Here is a 23,135-nt window from a genome sequence, read left to right as displayed (position 1 = left end):
AGCTATTGAGGAGAAAAATGTTAGGATGCACCCCACAAGCTCTAATTTACTTTTGTCAGGCTCTTAAATGGAAAACAAGCTTGTAGTCTTTGTGACAATAGGATTCCTCCTCACAGATAAACTCCTTTGTTTACTATTTTCTAAATGTTCCACGAACTCATCGCTAATCTCTTTTCATGTTTATTTATGAGTGTGCAAACAGATTTATGCATGGTAGTTTATGCTTCCTTATTCTTCTTCAACATCTATGTTTAATATGAATTGATTCTATTTAACCTGGAAAATACGAGCACTATCCAGACCCTGGCAGCCAGAATGGACAGGCTGCTCTGTCACCACTGATCCTTCCATCAATATGTTATTACAGTTCCACATTCAATTACCTCTGGGCTCCTGGTAGAGTTTCTCCAGTCCTCCCAAAGGCTGCTCTGTCAGAAATATTCGTACGGTCTCAAGAGTACTCATGATTACAGGTTCTTTAGTTTTCAATTCCCTCTTGAAGGCCTGTGAAATGAGATGAAAAGAAATGCTTATTTGGCTTGTGGCGTTCTTCTCAAAATTAATCCAGGGTGCTCAGAACTTGTTTATGAAACTCCCAGGTCAATTTCTATCTCTTTTATTTATAAACCAATAGTCATAAAATGATAAACAAGGCTATTCAGGTCTTTCTGGTCTTTCAGAAACCACCGAGTTTGAAAAACTATTCTGGAGACAAGTGGGGAGCTTTTAAGATAAAAGTGCTTTATTTATATAACTTCAAGTTGGAAGGTATACATTGCAAAACCCTGGCATGGCTAATGCAGAAATAAACACACCTTACAGAATGCATATCCAGAACATACCTGGAAGCCTTAAGGACCATTTGAAGAAACTTAGCCTGGAATGAAGCCTACAACTAATGCAACTGACAATCACCGGTTAATTTGGACAAAGTGTCTGGTGGTTAACTAAAATAGTGCACTAAGAGTAAAAGAAGCTAAACTCTCAGTAGCTTCAAAAAAGTACCTATTTGATTACGCATTGTGGTATAGCATGTGGAGCTGCAACTTGTGATACAAGCATCTGATATCAGAGTGTCAGTTTGAGTCCCAGTTTCTCTGCTTCCAATCCAACCCTCTGCAAACATGCCTGGGAAAGAAGTGGAGGATGGCTCAAGTGCTTCAGTCCCTCTAACCCATGTAAGACACTTGCATGGAATTTCTGGCTTTGGCCTAGTCCATCCCTGGCTGTTGTGGTTACTCGGGGAATGAACCAGTAAATGGAAGTGGAAGATCTCTCTTTCACTCTCTCTTTTTACAATGCCTTTCAAATAAATGAATAACTTTTTTAAAAAACAAAGATTATCCATTTTTTCATTTTAATTAATTTTTTAACAGATTCAATGTGATTTATAGATACTAGTCTAAGAACATAATGATATTTCTCTCCCACCCTCCTTCCTTCTACATATTTCTTTTTTTAGCTTTTGAGATAATACATTTTAAATTTATGTTACAGTAAAAAGCCTCAATACTTCATCAAGTAAGAGGTGTAACAAGTAAAAAGCAAAAAGACCGTAGTTTAGTGGGAATACAGACAATGGCTTTAATGTATAAATGACCATTTCACCCATACACAGTTTTGTTGGTCAATTAATCATTCATAGTCTCTTTCAATGAAATACAGCCAATGACAATATAACATCTAAATATTTCCTGTGAGATCTTCCATTTTGACCTCTATGACAATAGAATAAATGTTCTGAGTTGTTATAGAAGTAGTAATTGCAGGAACAAGTTTCTATAATAGAATTGACCTAAAATGGTTTCTTGAGGTCATCTAGGCTGGTTCCCAATTTTAATCTCTAATCCTTAATCTTTCTTTATACAAGGGATTAAGAGAAAAGCAAAATGCCTAATTTTGCCTTCAAGGAGTTTCTGGGTCAAAACAAGGGATAAAACAAATATGCCACAAGAAGAGTGAAAGCAATAAATTTATGAACTTACTGAGTATAATTGAGTGCTAAGAGGGTTACTGTGAGGCAAGGATAAGCTAATAGATGCTCTGAGACCCTAACATAATCTCAGAAGGGAAAGTATTAATAAAAGTATTAAGTATAACATCAGTACTAACGTATCTATGTATAAACAGGAATAATGATGATTGCCCTGTCCTAGGGCTTAACCATTTTTATCTTTTTCCAACTCTGTCTTATTTCTAGTTCTATTGACTACTGAACGTAAGCCTTGTTCTGTCACTGGGAGAAAAATTAGTGGTATTCTCCTTTAAATTTCAGATATACCATTGTGCTAAGGAAGTACTGCAGAAGTATATTTATTGATAAATTTATCAATAAATTTATCAATAAAACCTCAGTGGTATTCACCATTCAAAAGAATACTGAGTTTTACCCTTTGCAAAATGATTCATATTCCATTATTATTTACACTTCTGTAGAAAGAGGCAAGGTATTTGAATCAAACTAATGGAGCTCTATGAGTGGAATATTAGGATTCAGCTTTTGGATAGGGAAGTAACTTCTTTATTGTGGGATATTACTGTGCCTTTGAAATTAAATAGAGTAGGCAGGATAGTTACTCTGCTTACGTAAAAGGCTGATTTTTCCTGTAATATTTTACTTGAAATCTGTATTTTTGTGTATGTGCAAGCACTGTGTGTACGTGCATGTACTTCTTATGTTCCTGTATTTTTTCATATATTTTAAATTCCCAACTTGAAACCAATTATCATTTTGACTTGTTTCTCCATTTGGAGTTGATAGGCAACTGATACCGTGGAGAATCCAAGTGCAGAGACATAGCACATAATATAATATGGCATATATAGTATTTTAAGTAGGCTAGTGTTTCTATAGCATGGATTTCTTAGTCACAACTACTAAAAGTCTCTAGCCTCTGGAGAACCTTCTCATGCCATGGGAATGAGATCTGTAGCCATTTGTCTCGTTAATTTCACACATCCAAGAGGGCCAAATGATTATGTTCCAGGGTAGATTCCCATGTTAAGCTCCCAAGTATCAAAAAGAATGGAGTGGCTATCTCTCTGGGTATTCATTTACATTTGAGAAAATACGACTCTCGAGCCTGGGAGCCATTTCTAGGTTATAAACCTGAGACAAATGGTGCTGGCTGCTGAGGGAGCTGGAGTTCAGCACCCAGGCTCATTCTGTTTTCGAGGAGAGCCTTTCAGGAGGAGAGAAGAGCTGCCTCCTTCTCCTTTCCAAGCAGAAATCAATCATTTTCCCCTGGTCTCTCACCTACAGAGTACCAGCCACTCATGAAGGAAACTTTTTCATCAGTATTAGAGGTAAGGATTTGGACAAAGGGAGAGGATGACAACAACACTGACTATAAAGTAACTACAGCAGACGTCACATGTGGGGCCAGCATTGGGGGTTAAGCCACTGCCTGGGACACTGGCATCCCATACAGACACAGGTTCCAGTCCTGGCTGCTTCACTTCCAATCCAGCTCCCCGATAATGGCCTGGGAAAGCAGTGGAAGATGGCCTAAGTCCTTGGGCCCCTACACCCACATAACAGGCCTGGATGAAGCTCCTGGCTCCTGGTTCCGACCAGGCCCAGCCCTGGCCATAGAGGACATCTGGGGAGTGACCCAGCACATGAAAGATTCCCCCATCCTCCACACTGTCTGGCTCTGACTTTCAAATAAATAAATATGAAAAAAGAGTACGTCACATGTGCATTCAGGATAAAACAAAGATTGACATGAAAAACCCAAGAGTACAATGCAGGGGTGTTCTGTATAGGAACAGAATAAAGGGGGGGGTGACATGCTGAGTTTGGAGAGGTAATATTCCTTCCTCAATGAAATAATGGTCTGATATTTGGGGAGAAGAACATGAGATTTAGGAGCCATTTTCTCATTCAGCTAATACCCATTGTGTACTTAAGTGTCAAAAGATAATTGGGGAGGGGGGAAGAGCTTGGCCCAGTGGTTAAGATGCCCATGTCCTGTATCAGAATATCTGTTTTCAACAGAGTCTGAATCCTAACTCTAGCTTCCTGCTAACAGAGATGCTGGGAGGCAACGGCGATGGCTCAAGTAGTTGGTCACCTGTCACGCACATGGGAGACCTGGATTGAGTTTCCTTTTCCTGGCTTCAGCCTAGCCTAGCCCCTAGCCATTGCAGGCATTTGGGGGCACGAGTCCGCAGATGGAAACTCTCTTTCTCTCCCTTAAAAAACAAGTTAATGGGCACAGACAAGAATGGATGGGCAGAGAGACTGGAGGAAATCAGGAGTGCCGAGCTGTCAGTACCGAGAGGAGGAAGGTCACCAGCAGCATCCAGCAATGCTAACCGGAGAGCAAAGGCAGCTCCACACTGAAAACCGCTCACCAGCCTTGGGGAGAGCAGAGGCCGCAGCAGTCCGCTGACTTGAGGGGTGAGTGCCAGCACGAGTAGGTATTTCAACTGAAAACTATTTGTTGAACATATTTTTTCCTGAGACGGAAAAGAGAAAGATGTGATCGGAGGACAGAGAGGAGGACAAGGTGAAAGGAAGGAGTGTTCCTTTTAGGACGGCAGAGGGATCTGAAACAGACTGAGAAATGCACGCCAGCAGGACAGTGACCAACCACGCTAGTCTGTCCATCACGGAGGCTTTTTCTCAGGAGTCTGAACTTTCAATACTAAAACTAGGACAATCCCAGGAACACTAGTACAGTTGGTGATTCCAGCAGAGAAAGATATATTAATGATTTAGACAGGAGAAAGTGGAGATAATTGTTGGAGCAGGAACTACAAACTAAGAAAATGGATCTTAAAGACCTCATCAAACTTAAAAAGTCCAAGACACTATTTTTTAAAAAGATTTATTTATTTTACTTGAAATTCACAGTTACACAGAGAGAGGAGAGACAGAGAGAGAGAGACAGAGAGAGAGAGGTCTTCCATCCGCTGGTTCACTCCTCAGATGGCCGCAATGGCCAGAGCTGTGCCGATCCGAAGCCAGGAGCCAGGGGCTTCTTCCAGGTCTCCCATGTGGCTGCAGGAGCCCAAGGACCTGAGCCATCCTCCACTGCTTTCCCAGGCCAAAGCAGAGAGCTGGATCGGAAGTGGAGCAGCCAGGCCTCAAACCGGCACCCATATGGGATGCCGACACCGCAGGTGGCAGCTTTACCTGCTATGCCACAGCGCCGGCCCCCCAAGACACTATTTGATGATACAAATTTTTAAAACTGAGAAGTAAGTAATTCAAGGTTAAGGACCATCCATTATAAGAGACTACTTGTTTGCCCCTCAAATTGTTGCCAAGAACTTAGCTCCGTCATAGCTGCCTTGTTCATTTCTTAAATATGAGTCACTGATTAAAATGAGCCTAAAGACAAGACAAAGGAAGTTCTGTCATTACAAAGACATAGCACTATTATTTTCACATTACTGCCTGACATTAAGAAAACAGAAGGAAAAGAGGATTGTCTCTTCAAAGTTTAGGAAGTCATAGACTAAGTACTGAAAAGGTAAGAACTCAAGCAGAAAAAGCGAGAAACAGTTGTGCAAGAAGATTTAAAAAAGAACAAAATGATAATATTTGTCATTTTGTGGGAAAAAAAAAACTATAATATGTCATGTTAAAAATGGTTACATGATGGGGCCAGCACTGTGGTTCCATGAGTTAAGTAAGCCACAGCCTGCAGCACCGGCCTCCTATATGGGTGCCTGTTTGCATCCCGGATGCTCTACTTCTGATCTAGCTCTTGCTTATGGCCTGATGAAGCAGCAGAGGATGGCCCAACTGCTTGGGCCCCTGCACCCACATGAGAAACCTAGAAGAAGCTCCTGGTTCCTGGCTTTGGCCTGGCCCAGTCCCAGTCTTAAAGCCATTTGGGGAGTGAACCAGCAGATAAAAGATTCTCTCTCTCTCTCTCTCTCTCTGTGCCTCTGCCTCTCTTTTACTTTGCCTTCCAAATAAGATAAATAAATCATTTTTAAAAGTGGTTATATTAAAAGTCATCCTCCATTTGTTCACTTGATAAACTGTGAGTCCTGCTATATACCAGACACTATTCTACATAATGGGCATCAATGGTCCTCTTTTTTTGTTGTTCTTAAGATTTTATTTATGTATTTGAAAGGTAGAGTTGCAGACAGAGAGAGAGGTGAGAGAGAGAAGTCTTCCACCTGCTGGTTCACTCCCCAGATGGCTGCAACAGCCAGGGCTGGGCCAGGTTGAAGCCAGGAGACAGAAGCTTTATCTGGGTTTCTCATGTGGATGCAGGGGCCCAAGCACTTGGACCATCTTCTGCTGCTTTCCCAGGCACATTAGCAGGGAGCTGGATCAGAAGTGGAACAGTCAGGACATGAACCCGTGTCTACATAGGATGCCAGCCTACTATGGCACAGCACTGGTCCCCATCAATGGTCCTTATACCAAGGAGTTCAAGAGACAGAGACTGGGCTGGGCATTTGGCCTAGTGGTTAAGACACCAGTTAATAAGCCTGCATCCCCCATAGGAGTGCCTGGGTTTGAATTCTGGCCCCTGACTCCAGCTTCCTCCAATGTATACCCTGTGAGTCAGTGGTAATGGCTCAAACAATTGGGTTCCCGCCACACATGTGCGATACCTGGACTGTGTCTCTGGCACCTCCAGACACTGCAGCTATTTGGAGAGTGAATTAGCAGCTCTTTGTTTCTCTGTCTCTGTCACACTCTCCCTCCTTCTGCTTCTCAAATAAAAACAAATTTTTAAAAGAGATAGGCTTATGTAGTGAAAAAATGACAATTCTGCAATAACATAATGGGAACTCAATTTTCAATAACTAATAACTTACTATAAACTACATGTTATAATAATATAGCTCCTTGCATTTTGAAAGGTAGGAAAGTGGAGACATTTTAAAACAAACAGAATTCTATGTCAAGAGACTTGACTGATAATCAATGTCTCAAGGACACCCTGTTTGAGTGAGGTTTGGGAAAACATATATTCACATACAACACTTATTTTATCTTAAAGTTATGGTAAATATTTTAAACCAGAAAAGTTAGTTCATTCACATGCAGATAGAAAAAGATATCAGATACACAGGCCTTTTACAAACACATGCAGAATATATTCAACATTTAGCTGTCAGTATTCAAATGTTAAGATAATTACTTCCTGATTCTCTGTAAAACACATCCTTTTCCCTATACGTTCCTTTTTTTTTTTTTTAAGATTTATTTATTTATTTGAAAGACAGAGTTACAGAGAGGCAGAGGCAGAGCGAGAGGTCTTCCATCCACAGGTTCATTCCCCAGATGGCCCCAATTACAACTTTTCCAGGCCATAGCAGCAGAGAGCTGGATCAGAAACGGAGCAGCCAGGACTCGAACCGGTGCCCATATGGGATGCCAGCACTTCAAGTGGCAGCTTTACGCACTACGCCACAGCACCATCCCTTTCCACCTTTCAAAGATAGACCCAAAAGCCCCCAGTTGTGATGTAGAATAATTAGAAGCAATTACTGGGGCTGGCACTGTGGCATAGCGGATAAAGCCGCCACCTGCAGTGCCGGCATCCCATATGGAAGCCAGTTCTAGTTCCGGCTGCTCTACTTCTGATCCAGCTCTCTGCTATGGCCTGGGGAAAGCAGTGGAGGATGGCTCAGATCCTTGGGCCCCTGCAGCCACATGGAAGACCTGGAAGAAGCCCCTGGCTCCTGGCTTTGGATCGGCACAGCTAGGGCTGTTGCAGTCATTTGGGGAGTGAACCAGTGGATAGAAGACCTCTCTCTCTGCTTCTGCCTCTCTATAACTCTGATTTTCAAATAAATAAATCAATCTTTTTTTAAAAAAGCAATTACTAAAGTCTTAGAGCAGTTCTGTGAAAATGAAACAATATTCTGTCATGCAAATGAGAAAAAACTGGGCATACTAAATTGATACTTTTCCTTCTACACCTTCCGGTTCACAAAACGAACTTTTATTTTATTACGTGTTTCTTCAATATTGCAGCACTGAAAAATCCTAAGGTAAATCTATTTATTTAAGTATGTTAAATTATTATCACAAATATTGAGTCACTGGGTAACCAAATGTCGAATAATTAAATAATTCATTCAAAAATATTCATTCTGAACCTATTGTATATTTAGAAAAGATGTAAAAACTTGATCTGTGTCCTTAGGGAGTCAATAGTTTGGTTGAGTAGGTATATTTGCACCTACTATGAACCTTTCACTCATGCAAACTGAGGTGGAGATAAGTTAGGGTTTACCTAAGGCCATCCATTTTTTAAGCCAGACTGAGGTGAGTGATAACAAGAAATAAAATTCCTAAATTATGATTTTAAGCTATATAAGTAGAAAACCGTAAGGACCATGAAGCAAATCAGAAACTTTTTAAAAATTCTTGAAATCTTAGAGAAGAGTCAAGCCAGTGATTGTTTTTTCTGTTCTTCCTGCTTCCAAAAAAAGAAAAGATGTATATTATCAGAAACACCTAAGAATGCCATAAATAGATGTAGTTTATAAGCAGGTATGGAGGGGATGATGAGTGAGAATGAGTGACTGACTGGTTGGAGGCAGGGAGGAGAGGGAAGAGCAGAAGAGGGGGAGCCACAGCAGTCCGGTCTGCTGCTTCACTCCCCACGTGCCCACAGGCACCTGCGCTAGAGGCAAAAGCCACGAACTGGGAACTGAGTCCAAGTCTTGCACACGGGTGACAGGAACACAACTACTCGGACCATCACTTCTGCCTCCCGGGACTGTGTTAGCAGGAAGCTGGGATCAGGAGCCAGAGCTGGAGACTGAATCCAGGCATTCTGATGTGGGATGTGGGCATCTCCACCCAAGTCTGAACTGCCAGGCCAAACACTGCCCTGAGGGTGTGATACTGACTTGTGTGACTTAGCCCAAAGACAGGGACAACAGAGGGCTCTGGGCACAGACACTGACGCTGCAGGGAAAAAAGGCATCTCGCCTCCTCCTGGAGACAGGGGATGCAGGATCCTATTAATATGAATGGCAGCAAAAGCCTTTGATTTTCAAAACACAGACATCTTTCAATCATGTATCGTTTTCCTGGAACTGAATTCTAGCCATATTCCCAGTGAAGTAGCAAGGCTCTGTGTGTGTGCTTCAGGATGAAGTCTGATGGAATGACTACTCAGGATTCCCATGTTTGGAAGCAGAACTTAAAGGAACCCTCCTGGGAAGCCAATGAAGTAGCCCCTGAGTGGCAAGGACCCTGGGGTTCAAGTCCGGCCTAAGCCAGAATCTGGCTGCGTTGATCTCCTGCAGCTCATCAAATCTCCCCGAGCCTTTGTGCCCTCATTTGTAAAATGTGGGAGTTTGCTAAACATCTTCCTGAAGTTCTAACTTGCAGTTGTGATATTTTATAATAAATGCGTTTAGAACATTAATCGACCATGGGCCTACTATATGGTGGCAGTTTGAGATAATCACTGTTAAGCCTCATTACTAATGATAACAATTATAGCAATAACTTGGTACATAGTACATCATCAAAAATATTATTAAATCAGCCAGCATCGCGGCTCACTAGGCTAATCCTCTGCCTGCAGCGCCGGCACTCCAGGTTCTAGTCCTGGTTGGGACGCCGGTTCTGTCCCGGTTGCTCCTCTTCCAGTCCAGCTCTCTGCTGTGGCCCGGGAAGGCAGTGGAGGATGGCCCAAGTGCTTGGGCCCTGCACCTGAATGGGAGACCAGGAGGAAGCACCTGGCTCCTGGCTTCAGATCGGCGCAGCATGCTGGCTGTAGAGGCCATTTGGGGGGTGAACCAACAGAAAAAAGGAAGACCTTTCTCTCTGTCTCTCACTCTAACTGTGCCTGTAAAAAATAAAAAGTAAATAAAAATAAAAAATATTATTAAATCAAAAATAGACCATCCACTTAGAAAAGTAGAACATGTTACATGGAGCCCAGGTTTATTTACATACAAAATAGACTTGCAGGTGAGTTATTAAAGAAAAATTAATGCTTTCAGTTGGAAAAGATGGAGAAATCTTATTGTGGATCTGTGCTCCACGTCTAAGCTGAAGTAACCTTTGAGTCACTGGGTGAAACCTTCTCAAGAGGTGTTGATATTCTGCCTTTGTTAACTTAGTGATTTCTTAAAGAAGACATTTATGTTAAAATACTCAGTAGTTCTATGCTTTGACCAGTTGGAGATTTTCCACTAGTCGCAGCATTCGCTAGTGGAGGAGAAAACACAAGACAAACTAGAATTTAGAGTGGTCCAACACTCCCTGTGTTCAGCAAGTAGTTCCTGGGTGGGCATAGTACAAGAACATCAATCCACTCACATCTGTAATTTGATCAGTACGCAATAGTTTCTTTTTCATGATATAGTACCATTCTAATTTCCATATTATTTCTACCTTGTCTGCACACATCCTATGTTTTTTTATGTCATATAAGAAAGTTATGAATACATTCTGTCACCAAAATGACCTTCCCCATTTAAAGAGCCACCACATTTATTGAGTTTCAAATATATAAGATATACCATATCAAATGCTAACTTAGGGACAATCAATACCCAGTGAATTCAAAATCCAGATCTTGGGATAGCACAAGGGTCCAGAAATGTGGTAAATGGCAGGGTGGTAGGAAGACTGGCAGCAAGAAGCACAGAGGGTCATGGAAGGAAGAAATTTGAAAGAGGCGACAGCACACAAACCAGCAAGACAGAGGTTTCCCTTAATAGTCACTGGAGAAAGCTAATATTAGAGCAGCTAAGAAAACGGGATATGGGCTAAACAGAAAAGGTTGTAATCATCCTTTTGTACTGTGGTAAGAACACTTACTGGGGCCAGTGCTGTGGCATAGAGGGTAAAGCTGCCACCTGCAGTTCCGGCATCCCTTATGGGCGCTGGTTCAAGTCCCAGCTGCTCCACTTCTGATCTGCCTCTCTGCTATGGCCTGGGAAAGCAGTGGAAGATGGCCCAAGTCCTTGGGCCCCTGCACCTGAGTGGGAGACCCCAAAGAAGCCCCTGGCTCCTGGCTTCAGATCAGCACTGCTCTGGTCGTTGAAGCCAACTGGGAAGTGAACCAGCGGATGGAAGACCTCTCTCTCTCTGCCTCTCCTTCTCTGTTTAACTTTGACTTTCAAATAAATAAATAAATCTTTTTTAAAAAAATACTGTTTAAAAAAAAGATCACTTGCCGTCAGATCTAGCCTCTTAGAATTTTTAACTGCACAAATCAGCACTGTAAACTATAGGCCCTATGTCGTTGAGCAGAACTCTACAACTTACCCAGAGCCTGCCTCTGCCTCTGCCTCTGCCCCTCCCTCCCTCCCTCTCTCTGGCTTTCACATAAATAAATAAACCTTTTAAAAAATTATGAGTGAAGTGAAATCTATCTGAAGCAAAGTTGAAAAGTAAACGGAAATATCTCAAGACAGAAATTAATCTTTCAAAAAACCAATTGTACTCAATGAGAAAACACTTTTAAGTACTTAATAGAAAAATGTGTTTAACAAGTGCCTTGTTGAGATTCCTTTTCTGAAGTCTTTTTCAATTGTACTTTCTGAGCCCAAAGGCATGGGCTCAAGTAGAATCTCACCTACCTGTAGCTCTGTGATTCTGTGGAGGAATAATTTAGTGCTCACATCACATCTTGAACAGATGTTTGACTCTCAAACCTAACACTGGATTGCTTCCAACAACCACTAGGGAAGTCACTTCCTACCAGCAATAAAGTTAAGTTCTGAACTGACCTTGAAAAATCAATGGTGAAAACTCAGTCTATTCCCATGGTCATTTAAGGAATTGGGTCTTAGGTCATTTAGCCTAGACTCTAAACTTGGGTAATTCCTTTTGAAGTGACAGAACAAGTGAACGGATTATTAAGAAACATCATGACAAATTAACTTCTTAAGATGCTCAGCCAAAATTTCAGATTGTCAAGTTTAGGTGGTGAATGATTTCTGAATCATACCATTTGTCTCTGTCTATCACCATGATCCAAAAATGGAACACTTGATTCACTTCACGCACATACCTTCAAACGTGATCATTTCCATATGGTTTTCATCTCCATAACTGGCACTATCGTTTTTCTGTTCATTCAAGCCATAGACATCAGAGTCATCCTTGACTTTCTCCCACACTCTACATCCCACCGATCTTACGTTTTCTCAGTTCTGCCCTCAGAATGCATCCTGGGTTAAATCAATTGTCACTGTAACTTCCATTCCCACTATACTCAAAGTCATTGGTATTTTCTTCCTAGGTGACCTCACCCCCCTTCTGACTTCCTCTGTGCTTTCCATTTTACTCCTCCTGTAGTCAGTTCTCTATCTAGAAGGCAGAACCAACTTCAGAATCCATAAACCAGATCACATCATCCCCGCTGAGAGTGCTCCAGTGATGTCTCATCACACACAGAATGAAATCCACCTCCAAACTATGGCCTGCGAGACTGTCGGTGATCTGGCCTTTGCCTTTCTCTACAACTTACCACTGCCTACTTCCATTATTTCCCTTGAGAATACACAGTCCAATTTGCTTTGCCTTGAACATTCCAAACATGTTCCCATACACGGGTTCTCAAATTTGCAGCCCCTTCTTCCTGGAATACTTTTCACCTAAGGTTTTTCTTGGCTCACTCACTCACACAGGTCTTTGTCCAAATATGACATCCTCAGAAAGGTCAACATTCCCATCTTTTTGCATATTTGCTTTACTTTTTCCTTGTAGTATTTACTCCAACTTGACACTGTTTTATATGTTAGTTTACTGAATTACTGTGTATTTCCGTCACTAAAATATGAATGTTCATGGGAGCAGGGACTTGTTCTGTGCAATATTATATCCTTAGTCCCTGGAGTAGACTAGGTACTCACTATTTAGTTACTGAAAGAATCAACACATTCTAGGAATCTTAGTTATGCTATAACTGTTCCTAAAATAAACTTTTGGGAGAAGGAAGAACACAGAGAAAGTACAAGGGTTCATTTGCAATTAAAAGAATAATGTGTGTGAAACTACTTTGTAGACGCCAGCACTGTGGCACAGCGGGTAAAGCCACCACTTGCAGTACCGGCATTCCATGTGGGCACCATTTCGAGTCCAGGCTGCTCCACTTCTGATCCAGCTCCCTGCTATGGCCTGGGAAAGCAGTGGAGGACGGCCCAGGTCCTTGGGCACCTGCACCTGCGTGGCAGACATGGAAGAAGATCCCGGCTCCTGGCTTCTGATGGGTCCAGGTCCACCCACTGCGGCCATCTGGGGAGTGAATCAGCGGATGGAAGACCTCTCTCTCTCTGCTACTGCCTCTCCATAACTCTTTCAAATAAATAAATAAATCTTTTTTAAAAAGTACTTTGTAAAAGCGAAAACACATAGCAATATATTTTAAGAGTATTTGTCAAAATATCAAAATATTTTGAAAAGTGAGAAAGACAACTTTGGTCGAAAGTGAATTTTTAAACTACTCAGTTTATTTTGTGATAGTCATTAAAGAAAGGCAGAAATTCCTCAATGACTCCATTCTTAAGTTCTGATGATCTAGCTAGTTTTCAGGAGATTTCCTCAAAAGCCTAGAAATGCATTTCTAAAAATAATTCTTTTCTATTCAGCATCCATAAATATGACTGCGTAGGATATCAATTTTGTACAAACGTAGTACACTGTTAGAGACGAAGGATAGATCATGGGTAAGCATTTGGCACAGAAATGAAACTTCTCAGGATATCTGCATCCTATACTGGAGTGTCTTGGTTCTAGATCTGGCTCTGCTTGCAAGTCCAGCAACTGGTTAACACTTACCCTGGGAGGCAGGAAGTGATGGTTCTAGTACATGGGTCCCTGCCACCACGTGTGAGACCTGTACCAAGTTCTCAGCCCCTGGCTGTAGCCTAGTCCAGGCCCTGCCCTTGCTGGTATTTAGGGATAGAAGATCTTCCTCGCTCTTGCTCTCAGTCTCATATTCTCTCTCTCCCTCTCTCCCTCTCTCTCCCCCTCTCTCCCCCTCCTTCTCCCTCTCTCTTTCTTTCAAATAAATAAAAATTTGAAAACAATAGATCAGAAAGATGTTTATTTCCCCCAACAGACCTAAGAAGACATTTTAATATAGACATAACTAGACGTTGCAGGGAAAGCAGACTTGCTTAGACATTCTAAGAGGTCAGGCCATCAAATGTTGGTTGGAATAAATCACTCTATCACAACCCTCGGTTGTTTTTCCAAGGGGATAGGGAAGAATGCCTTTTTCTTAACAGAGAGCTGACTTAAATCTTAACATTTACAAATGGCACCCAAAGACATTTTTCTCTTTCTGTTTAAAGAAAACACAGAGAACTCATCAAGCTAACACACACATGAAAATGTACCCGATGCTAGCAGGCCAGCATTGATAACAGAATTAGCCTAAATGAATGTATAATCTACAACATGATTTCAGGACAACTTCATTGAATTTCTAAACCTCTCCCTCACTTTGTGGTGACTTCTGGGGAAATCGAACATGCATAATATATGACCTGACACATGTACAAGTAAACTACTTTATCCAAGCCTTTTCATTTGTCAACAGCATCCAAGCAATAATGGCTTTCTGTCCACTGTTTTAATAATGTATGTATTGATTACTTCCATCTAAATCTTCACCAGAAAAATCTCAGGAAGCTTTGAAGGTGTCCTTATGGTCTCTTGGGAGCGGATTACAAAGATATTTAAATGGAAAGATGAAAAACTAATGACAAACAATTTCATTAGTAAAAATGCAAACAAAAAGTCATTACCTACAGTGTTCTTATAATCAAGGCCTAATCTCCATTTGGATTTGGAGTAGAAGGAAAGGAATTAAATAAGCTCATGCTTTATTGCAGTTGTCCTTAGAAATTCCCCACTACGATTTGCTCCTTTAAAACTCTTGCTAGGTTAATCACACAAGTAGACAAGTAATAAATATCACTTTAGTGACTGCTCAAGTAAAACAAAGGAAGTCAATTTTAAAAATATATCTGGACCAGAATAATACACACTAATTGAAAACGAGTCAGTCTAGTGAGGCAAGTAATGAGGAATTATAAAAGCCAGGATAATGTATTCAAAAGATATAAAAATTGGTCAGTTTATATTTGCTAAGGCGCATTTGAGCTTTAATTATTTATAACATTTCACCACATATGGAGCATTATTTTATTAATTAGTCTTGAAAGCCATTCAGTTGCTGTTGTTATGCTGCCCAGCTGGTTTGGGGAACAGAGATCCACTCTCATGGGTGTGAAAATTCCTCTGGGGACGGACACTGCAGTCCCCAGCTACCTGTGTGGACTATCTTGGAATTTTACGGCCAAGAAAAGCATACATCTCTCCATCATAGTAATTGAGAGCGACTGAATATTTTCCTTTTTCAAAAAAGAGCATTAGACGTGATACTTTGCCATAAAAAGCTTACCATTAATCTAAGTAGAAGTACAAAGAAAATACAAGTTTCCTATTTTTCAAATAATCTGATTTATAGAAAATAAAGAAGTGAACAGCTTTTGATCATAGTTTCCACTTTGACATTTTAATGCGATTTGTCTCATGTAAAAAGCAACAACACTTTATGTAATGACACTGAGTTGGGGACAAACAGAAAAATCCTATCAAGAAGGAAGGTATATCACTCCCTGTGAGGGTCCTTCAAAAAGTCCTTGGGAAATGAAATTAAAACATAAGCCTATTTTTGTGCAAGAAAATGTGAAATCTGTATATAGTTTCTCCATATTTTCCACAAATTTTTTGAAGGCCCCTGGTACTCTTTCTCTCCCAGCCCTCAGACTCAGTAGCCTAGAGGAGAATGAAAAGGTTAATATTAGTTACTGGTTGCTTCCCACTCCGCCTTTCTTTGTTCCCTTATCTGTTCAGTGTCTAACATATCCTAGGTACTTTATAAGCTGCTTTGTATAAAAAGGACATCTCACTTCCCCACCCCTTCCCAAAGCTTCTTGGAGCACATGGTTTAGTGCAAGTGATATAAATCAAGTAGTCGCACATTCATAATATCAAAGAATATTATGTCACAGAAGTAAGTCAGTGTGATGAGAGGATATAAAAGGGAGATCTGGCCAAATGTGGGCCTTAGGGGAAAGCTTGCATGATGACAGGTGACTGGGCCAGGATGTAAATGATTATTAGATGTTAACGATATTATGAGGGAATAAGTCTGAATATAAAGAATTTAAGGGGTTGGTGCTGTGGCGTTGCGGGTAAAGCTGCTGCCTGCAGTTCTGGCATCCCATATGGGTGCCAGGTCGAGTTCCAGCTGCTCCACTTCTGATCCAGCTCTCTGCTGTGACCTGGGATAGCAGCAGAAGATGGCCCAAGTCCTTGGGCCCCTGCTCCCATGTGGGAGATCTGGAAGAAGCTCCTGAATCCTGGCTCCTGGCTCCTGGCTCCTGGCTTTGGACTGACGCAGCTCCAGCCATTGAGGCCAATCAGCGAGTGAACCAGCTCTGTCTCTCTGTCTCTGTCTCTCTGTCTCTCTATCTCTCCTTCTCTTTCAGTGTAATTCTGTCTTTCAAATAAATAAATAAATAAATCTTTAAAGAAAAAAAATGAAAGAATTTAAGATATAAGGTTAGTATGTTTAAGGCCTTGCCTGGCAGGAATATGGAGACCTGGAAAAATCAAAACAAGGCAGTGTGGCTGGAGTCCAAAGAGAAGGGAAAAGAGCGGCAAGGAAAGAGATGGTGAAGGCCCCGCCCGCTGGATAGGACCTTGCGCTCTTGCCAAGGACTTCAATCTTCTCCAAGGGCTTAGAGAAGATTCTGAAGAGTATTAAGACGAGGATATGTACATAAAGAGAATTGAAAATGAATCATGATGTGATTGGAAGGGGAGAGGGAGCGGGAAAGGGGAGGGTTGTGGGTGGGAGGGAAGTTTTGGGAGGGGGAAGCCATTGTAACCCATAAGCTGTACTTTGGAAATTTATATTCATTAAATAAAAGTTTAATTAAAAAAAAAGACGAGGATAGACAGAATTCCATTTATATTTTTACATAGATTAGTTTGACTGAAATATAAAGATTGCACTGTAGATTGGCAAGACCAGAGGCAGACATGTCTAGAGAAATGGTTTCTTATGGCCATGGTGATTTTGTGGTAGACATAGTTAATAAATATTTTGGAGGTAAAGTGACTCAGGGATACATCAGCAAAGGAAACCTGGAGAGTGTTCATCCTAGAAGGGTACTGGACCAGTTTGCTGTGTTATTGTCTGGCTAGGAGGACATATTTTGTTAGTTTCTCCAAGCTTTTTGTTTCTTCTGTAGATTGCAGCAACAAAGAGATAAAGAAGCAAATGATTCTGGGATTTTGGAAGAGTTACTAAAAAGGTTTGATGATTAAATTTAAGCTATACTTGGAAAGAGGAAAAGCTAAAACAACAGTAGAACTAATATGTAAAACACAGAATTGTCGATGGGTTGGAAGTTCTGTTAAATCAAGGAAGGGTAATAGGTTTCTCAACAAGCACACTGGTCAAGTGGGGATTAGTTCACCTCACTCTGGTTAGCATGTCCTGTAACTCCTCAAACCATGTCCTTCATCATGGGATTCCTGACTAGGGATTTAAACTGATTAGCTAAAAATGAACCATAAGGATGAATGGGATGGGAGATGGAGTAGGAGGTGGGACGGGAGTCGGGGTGGGAGGGTGGGTATGGGGGAGAGAACCACTATATTCCTAAAGGTGTACCTATGAAAAATGCATTCATTAAATAAAAGCTTAAAAACAAGAAACTGATTAGCGCAGACATTTTACCATTATTAGCAAGCAACCATAACCAATAATCAGGGGTGATGATATTGGTTGAAAGGGACGATGGCAATTATTTGGACCAATTTTCTTATCCTCCAGCTGTAGAACAAAGTAGAAATCATAATCTGATTTTTAGAGAAATATGATTACCATCTCAGCCTACTGTCTCCTAGTACACTTGTCCAATGATTCATCTTTAGTTTCTGGAACTAAAATAAAATTATATCTTTTGTAGAAATTGTGTCTCATTTCACTATATCCTGTAATCTGTTCTATTTAAGACTCTCATCCTTCTCAATGAATGTTCTTCTCTATAAATACTAGTTTTTTGACTGTTCAAAGTTAGGACATTTAAAAATGTAACATCACCATAGTTTTTCCTACCCTGACAGATAATTTAATATTCTGAGTTATATGAAAGGAAATGGCTAGAGGAGAAACTAGCCATTTTTTATAGGTAAGATCTCTGAGTTTCCTTCTTTCTCTCTTCTTTTTTTTTCAAATTTACTATATTTTCTTCTCTGGCATAATATAAACTCTTGACTTTTCCTCAAGATACCACCTTCAGCTGTGTCTCCATAGAGATCCTCCCTTTAAGTGCTAAAAACACAAAAGCAGTATCATGTTATCAAGTTTTATTATTTGGCTATAATTTGTGGTTCACTATTCGTTTCTGTCCATGTATCTTTCATTCTGATTTCAAAAGCACTTATCAGCATCCACTGGACACCAGATTCCTTGCTAGGCCCTAGGGTCTTGGTAGTAACCATGACCAATCTTTCCATTCCCTACTCAGAGAATAATACAGAAGACAGAAATGTGACTCAAAACCAAAGAGAAACAATTGGTCATTGCTGAAGGACTGTAGTGAACAACTTGCTATTCTGAAAATCAGTGAAGTAGAAACTCTGATCTTGCCTATCTAATGTGAGCGACACTCAGGGTACTCAAATAGATGAATGAAAAAAAATGTCATGGATGTACTACAACTAATAAATGAAAGAGTAATGATAAAAATAGTCAATCTTCATCGTGCAACTCCTGGCCATTGAGCATTCAGAACTGCAAAAATTACATACACAAAAGAACAAACTAGGCTTTCTGCATCTCCTAGTGATGGGAGAATACACTACGGAACAATCTTGCCAAAAAAGGCCAAACTCTCATATGACCCAATCTGTAGAACTACACTGTTCAATGAGTAACCACTAGCCACACCTGGCTGCCAAGCACTTGGAATACAGTTAGGCTGCACTAAATGCTCTGCAAATGTACATTTTACATTGGTTGCTTTTTGAAATGACAATACCAATTGTATTAGAGTTATATAAGTTGTAACCATTAGATGAAACCAGGTAAAATGCACAGAGACACTGTTACTATTTTGTAACTTACTGTGAATCAAGGATTACTTCAGAATATATGGTTTTACAAAGGGAGAATTTAAGAGATGAATTGCAGTGGGCAGACCCTATCTTAATTCTCCCTTAGGTTCTAAACAGAAAGCATCTTAAACATTTATGACATATAGGATAGAAATGGAAATCTGATTACTGACTGTATATGTGACACAATGAACTTTATGATATTTTAAAAGTATTGTAGTAGCACTGTAATTACTTATAAAGAGTCCTTATATATTTTAGAGAGACTTCATAAAGTATTTATGAATGGAATGATACATGCCTGCTATTTGCTTCAAAATAATGAGAGAAGGGGTAGAAGTGTAGAAGAAATAAGATTAGCTGATGATTACTGAAGTCTCGATGGATACATGGGTGTTTATTATTGATTTCTGTCTGCTTTTATATATGTCCAACAGTTTCCATAGTAAAAACATTTTCCAAATAACCAAAAGAGATGGGCAATTTCTTAAAGGTTATTTTTAATGCAGATGCTCTTGACATTTAAAATATAATGGCTTGGATTATTTATAATTGACCCTTGGATGAGAGGAGGAAAGAGGATTTCTATTCAACTTAATTTCAAGCAAGAGCAATTTTAAAATAGTCACTGAATGCTTATGGTGTCCAAGGCACTAGGAGGAGAACTGTCCTACCCTGTGTACGTCGTTCTGCTTCTGAACAGCAGGGAAATCGCCCCCCATGGGTGCCTGCCGGCTTAACTCGTCATCCTTCAGCTGTAGCCACACCAGAAGCTCCTGAAGAGAGAGGTGCAGGCGCTTCCACTGGTCAGAACTGGCTTCCAAGTGGGACCTGAAAAATAACAGGAGCAACTACGTCAGCATACGTTGACGGATAACTGATGACGCGAACAATTTCATTAGAGGTACATTTGTTGGTTATTTCCACAGCGGGCTTATATAAACCTCATGTGAACAATATTGCAGTCTTCAATAACGGTCTGACTACTTGCTTTTACAGTCATTACATGGGGGCATTTTGATGGAAATTTTGAGGCAAGTTGGTGTCCAGCCATATGCTTATTTGCATGTGTAGAATTCTAAGACTTTTGGCATGCCATCTACACTGGAATCAATTGCTTTTCCCATACTGTTGCAGTCAAGAATGCTTAACGTTTTGGGGAGGAAAAAAAATGGATCTGGTGGCTAATAAAAAGCGCTCAGTTTTCATGTGACTCATGCTAGTACTAGAATTCTTTCTGCTTTGTGAAATGGAAAGGTCTCTCCCCACATTTTGACTTTTCCATTTCTACACCCTAAGCGGCCTTTTCCATCGACTCCTTCCGTCTGGCGTCTGTTCCTTTTTGCTTCTCTTCCCATATGCTCCTCCTTTTCCCTCTACCCTTCTTTATTCCTGTGCACCTGGGATTTGTTTTCACCAAGTTCCAACATTTTCCGCTTTGTTTCCTTTGTGTAAAATGTACCGAGACAACAACTCACGTGGAAGAGTAAAATCAGACATTTGTCTGAGAGCTTCCCCCAAACATGAATAATTTAGGCAGCAGACAGAGTGCTCTACCATCAACTGGATTTAGAACATGTTAATCCTTAGAAGCCATTTAATAATATACAAATTAATGATCTGCGCTGTAAAATCTACCTTTCACTGGAAAATGGGAAGTTAAATCAATAAAATAAATCATCAGCCAGAAAACAAAGAGGAAAGGCAGAACGTGAACACGGCTTTATCCCCAGGTAAATCGAGAATTAAGCAGTAGCACTGTTATCAGTGGGTACTAATTAATTCATAAAAATTAATGCTGCCTATAACGTAAGTATAATAGTCTCTAATGATGCAAAAATTGACTCATAAAGCATAGCAGCCAGGTACAGTAATATTGCCCTCTGGCTACTTGGTGACCTAGCCTGCTATTTCAAACACAGTTCTTCTGGTCTTACTCGAACAGCATCACCAAATAGTACTTATCTACCAAAATGAAATTGTGCCAAACTTTCTGAGGGAAAATTCAATGATACAGAAAATCTTTAGAATGTACAAATACAATGGCTCACATGCTCAAATTCAAGGAATTTATACTGAGGAAGTAACTTGAAAGGTTTAAGTAGAAAAATGTGATTTGTAGCGTATTTATTATTAATGCAAAGTAGAAACAACTTAAATTTTCAATAGTAGGGAATTGGCTACATATATAATGGTGAATTCATATAATGAAACTCCACATGATGACACAGGCAAATATTTATGGATATAGAAAAGATCACCATGTCAGTTGCTGGGTGAAACAGCAAGTTATAAAAATGAATACAGTCTACTTTTCATTTTTCTAAAACATGTGTGTGTATGTATTTGTGTGTACATGCTTGACTATGCATGAAAAAATTCTGGAATGACAATCAGGTAATCCCTCAGAGGTGGGTGAGCCAGCTATTTACTTCTTCATCTTTTTATTTTTCCAAAATTGTCAAAAAACTTTGCCTAATGTGCAATATAAACATTATATTCAGAAACACTGAAGGCTTTTCATGAAATAAGCGAACTCAAGATTCCTAGGGTATTAGTATCGAACAACTGAAACATGAAGTGCCATAAACATGAATTAAATACAGTAGGGCACGTAGGTTGTACCCAGTGAGGAGGTCAGGTCTTTTAAATTTCTGTTCCCTCCTTCTCTTTCAGTTATCACTTTCCCACGAAAGGCCTAAGTAAGAATTCCCTATGCAAGATTTTAGCTGTTTAATGGCATGTAATGAGCCCTGGTTATAGGGATTCCCTGCGGTGCCAGGAATTTGCAGCTTGGGCCCCTTGAGGGGGAAAGAGGCTGTCAAGCAGGACATTTTGAAAGATAGGCAGAGAAAGGCACAGTCCAGACATGGGAAACGGCCAATGGCAGAAGAGACACTTATTAAATAAATAGTTATTGAGCGCCTTTTAGTCCTAATGAAGCACTGGGGAGGAGGGAGAGCGGAAGGGAAGGGAGAATATGAAGATGTCTGACGCTTGGCCTCCCTCCCTCTGGAAGACGAGACAAAATATCCCCGTGGTGGAGGGGTCCAGAGGAACATACGCTGAAGCGTGCCCGTGGTGGGGAGACTTCACGCTATGGCTTTGTTTCTATGAGGGAGCGCTACACAACCCCATTTTAGGTTAACCGGTGCTAATTATATCAGGGGGTCAATGAACCCTTTTGTGTCCCTTAGGAGAAAAAAATAGCTCTGAGATGTAGGGGATTCAGTTCTAAATGATCCAAGAGAAACTTCATAGCATGTGATCGGGAGGTTTTTAGAAGCCAGAGACAGGAGAGTTTAGAGATTTAACACAGTAGTAGCAGAACGAGGACTTGGGCAGCGAAGGGGGGACAACTGCCATGTATATGGGTGAAGGCACTTTTTCCTAAGGCATCTGAGGTATGGGATTGGTCAGCAATAGTCGTCTTAACTACACATCCAGTGGCTATTTCTTTATTTTCCCTCCTAATGCAGAAAAACGAAAGGAAAGTATCATAGAGGGGAAGAACTCAAGCATAAGATTTAGAAAGGACAGAGGACATGGAGTACAGGCTAGACAGGAGATAGAGAATGGCTCCTGATTGAAAAGAACACATACAACGGGATTCAATATAGAGCTGAGGTTCTGAAACTTCGATGTGCAGAACAAACATTTAAAAACATAGAAATATTTGAGGAGTATGCTTATCATTGAAGCCCTCCTTGAGACAGGAATCTATGCTTTTAACAAGATCTTCACATGTCTACAGCTGAACCCCAGGACCATTCGTTAGGAAAGGGTTTCTTAAACTATTTCTGATATGCCCTGAACATTACTTGCTGGTCTCTACAGGGCAAATGTGGTATTTCTAAGTGATGTGTGTTGAAGATCCAAATGTAACAAAATACTACAAGCTTGGGAAATATTTTTGACCATGGTAAGCTTGTGAAATGCTTTTAAAGCACTGGAAGTGGTGGCCCTATTTTTCAGTATATCTGTATATTCCAAATATTACTAAGTGATCAACCTATGTTTCTACTTG

The 23,135-nt window shown here is 40.5% G+C and overlaps 1 protein-coding gene across 9 annotated transcripts in view; it reads right to left on the bottom strand.

Annotated features, from left to right (window-relative positions):
- Positions 1-23,135, bottom strand: part of DMD (dystrophin) — a 2,142,101-nt gene that overhangs the window by 355,427 nt on the left and 1,763,539 nt on the right. For all 9 annotated transcript variants that reach the window (XM_062183372.1, XM_062183374.1, XM_062183379.1 and 6 more), the window contains 2 exons: positions 19,783-19,939; positions 384-504 (listed from right to left, as the gene is read on the bottom strand). In XM_062183372.1, the coding sequence (XP_062039356.1) occupies positions 384-504; positions 19,783-19,939 (278 nt within the window). The remainder of the gene's footprint in view (positions 1-383; positions 505-19,782; positions 19,940-23,135) is intronic.

This window comes from Lepus europaeus, chromosome X, assembly GCF_033115175.1.
Source record: "Lepus europaeus isolate LE1 chromosome X, mLepTim1.pri, whole genome shotgun sequence".
Classification (NCBI taxonomy): Eukaryota; Metazoa; Chordata; class Mammalia; order Lagomorpha; family Leporidae; genus Lepus; species Lepus europaeus.
This window is presented reverse-complemented; position numbering and strand designations above follow the sequence as displayed.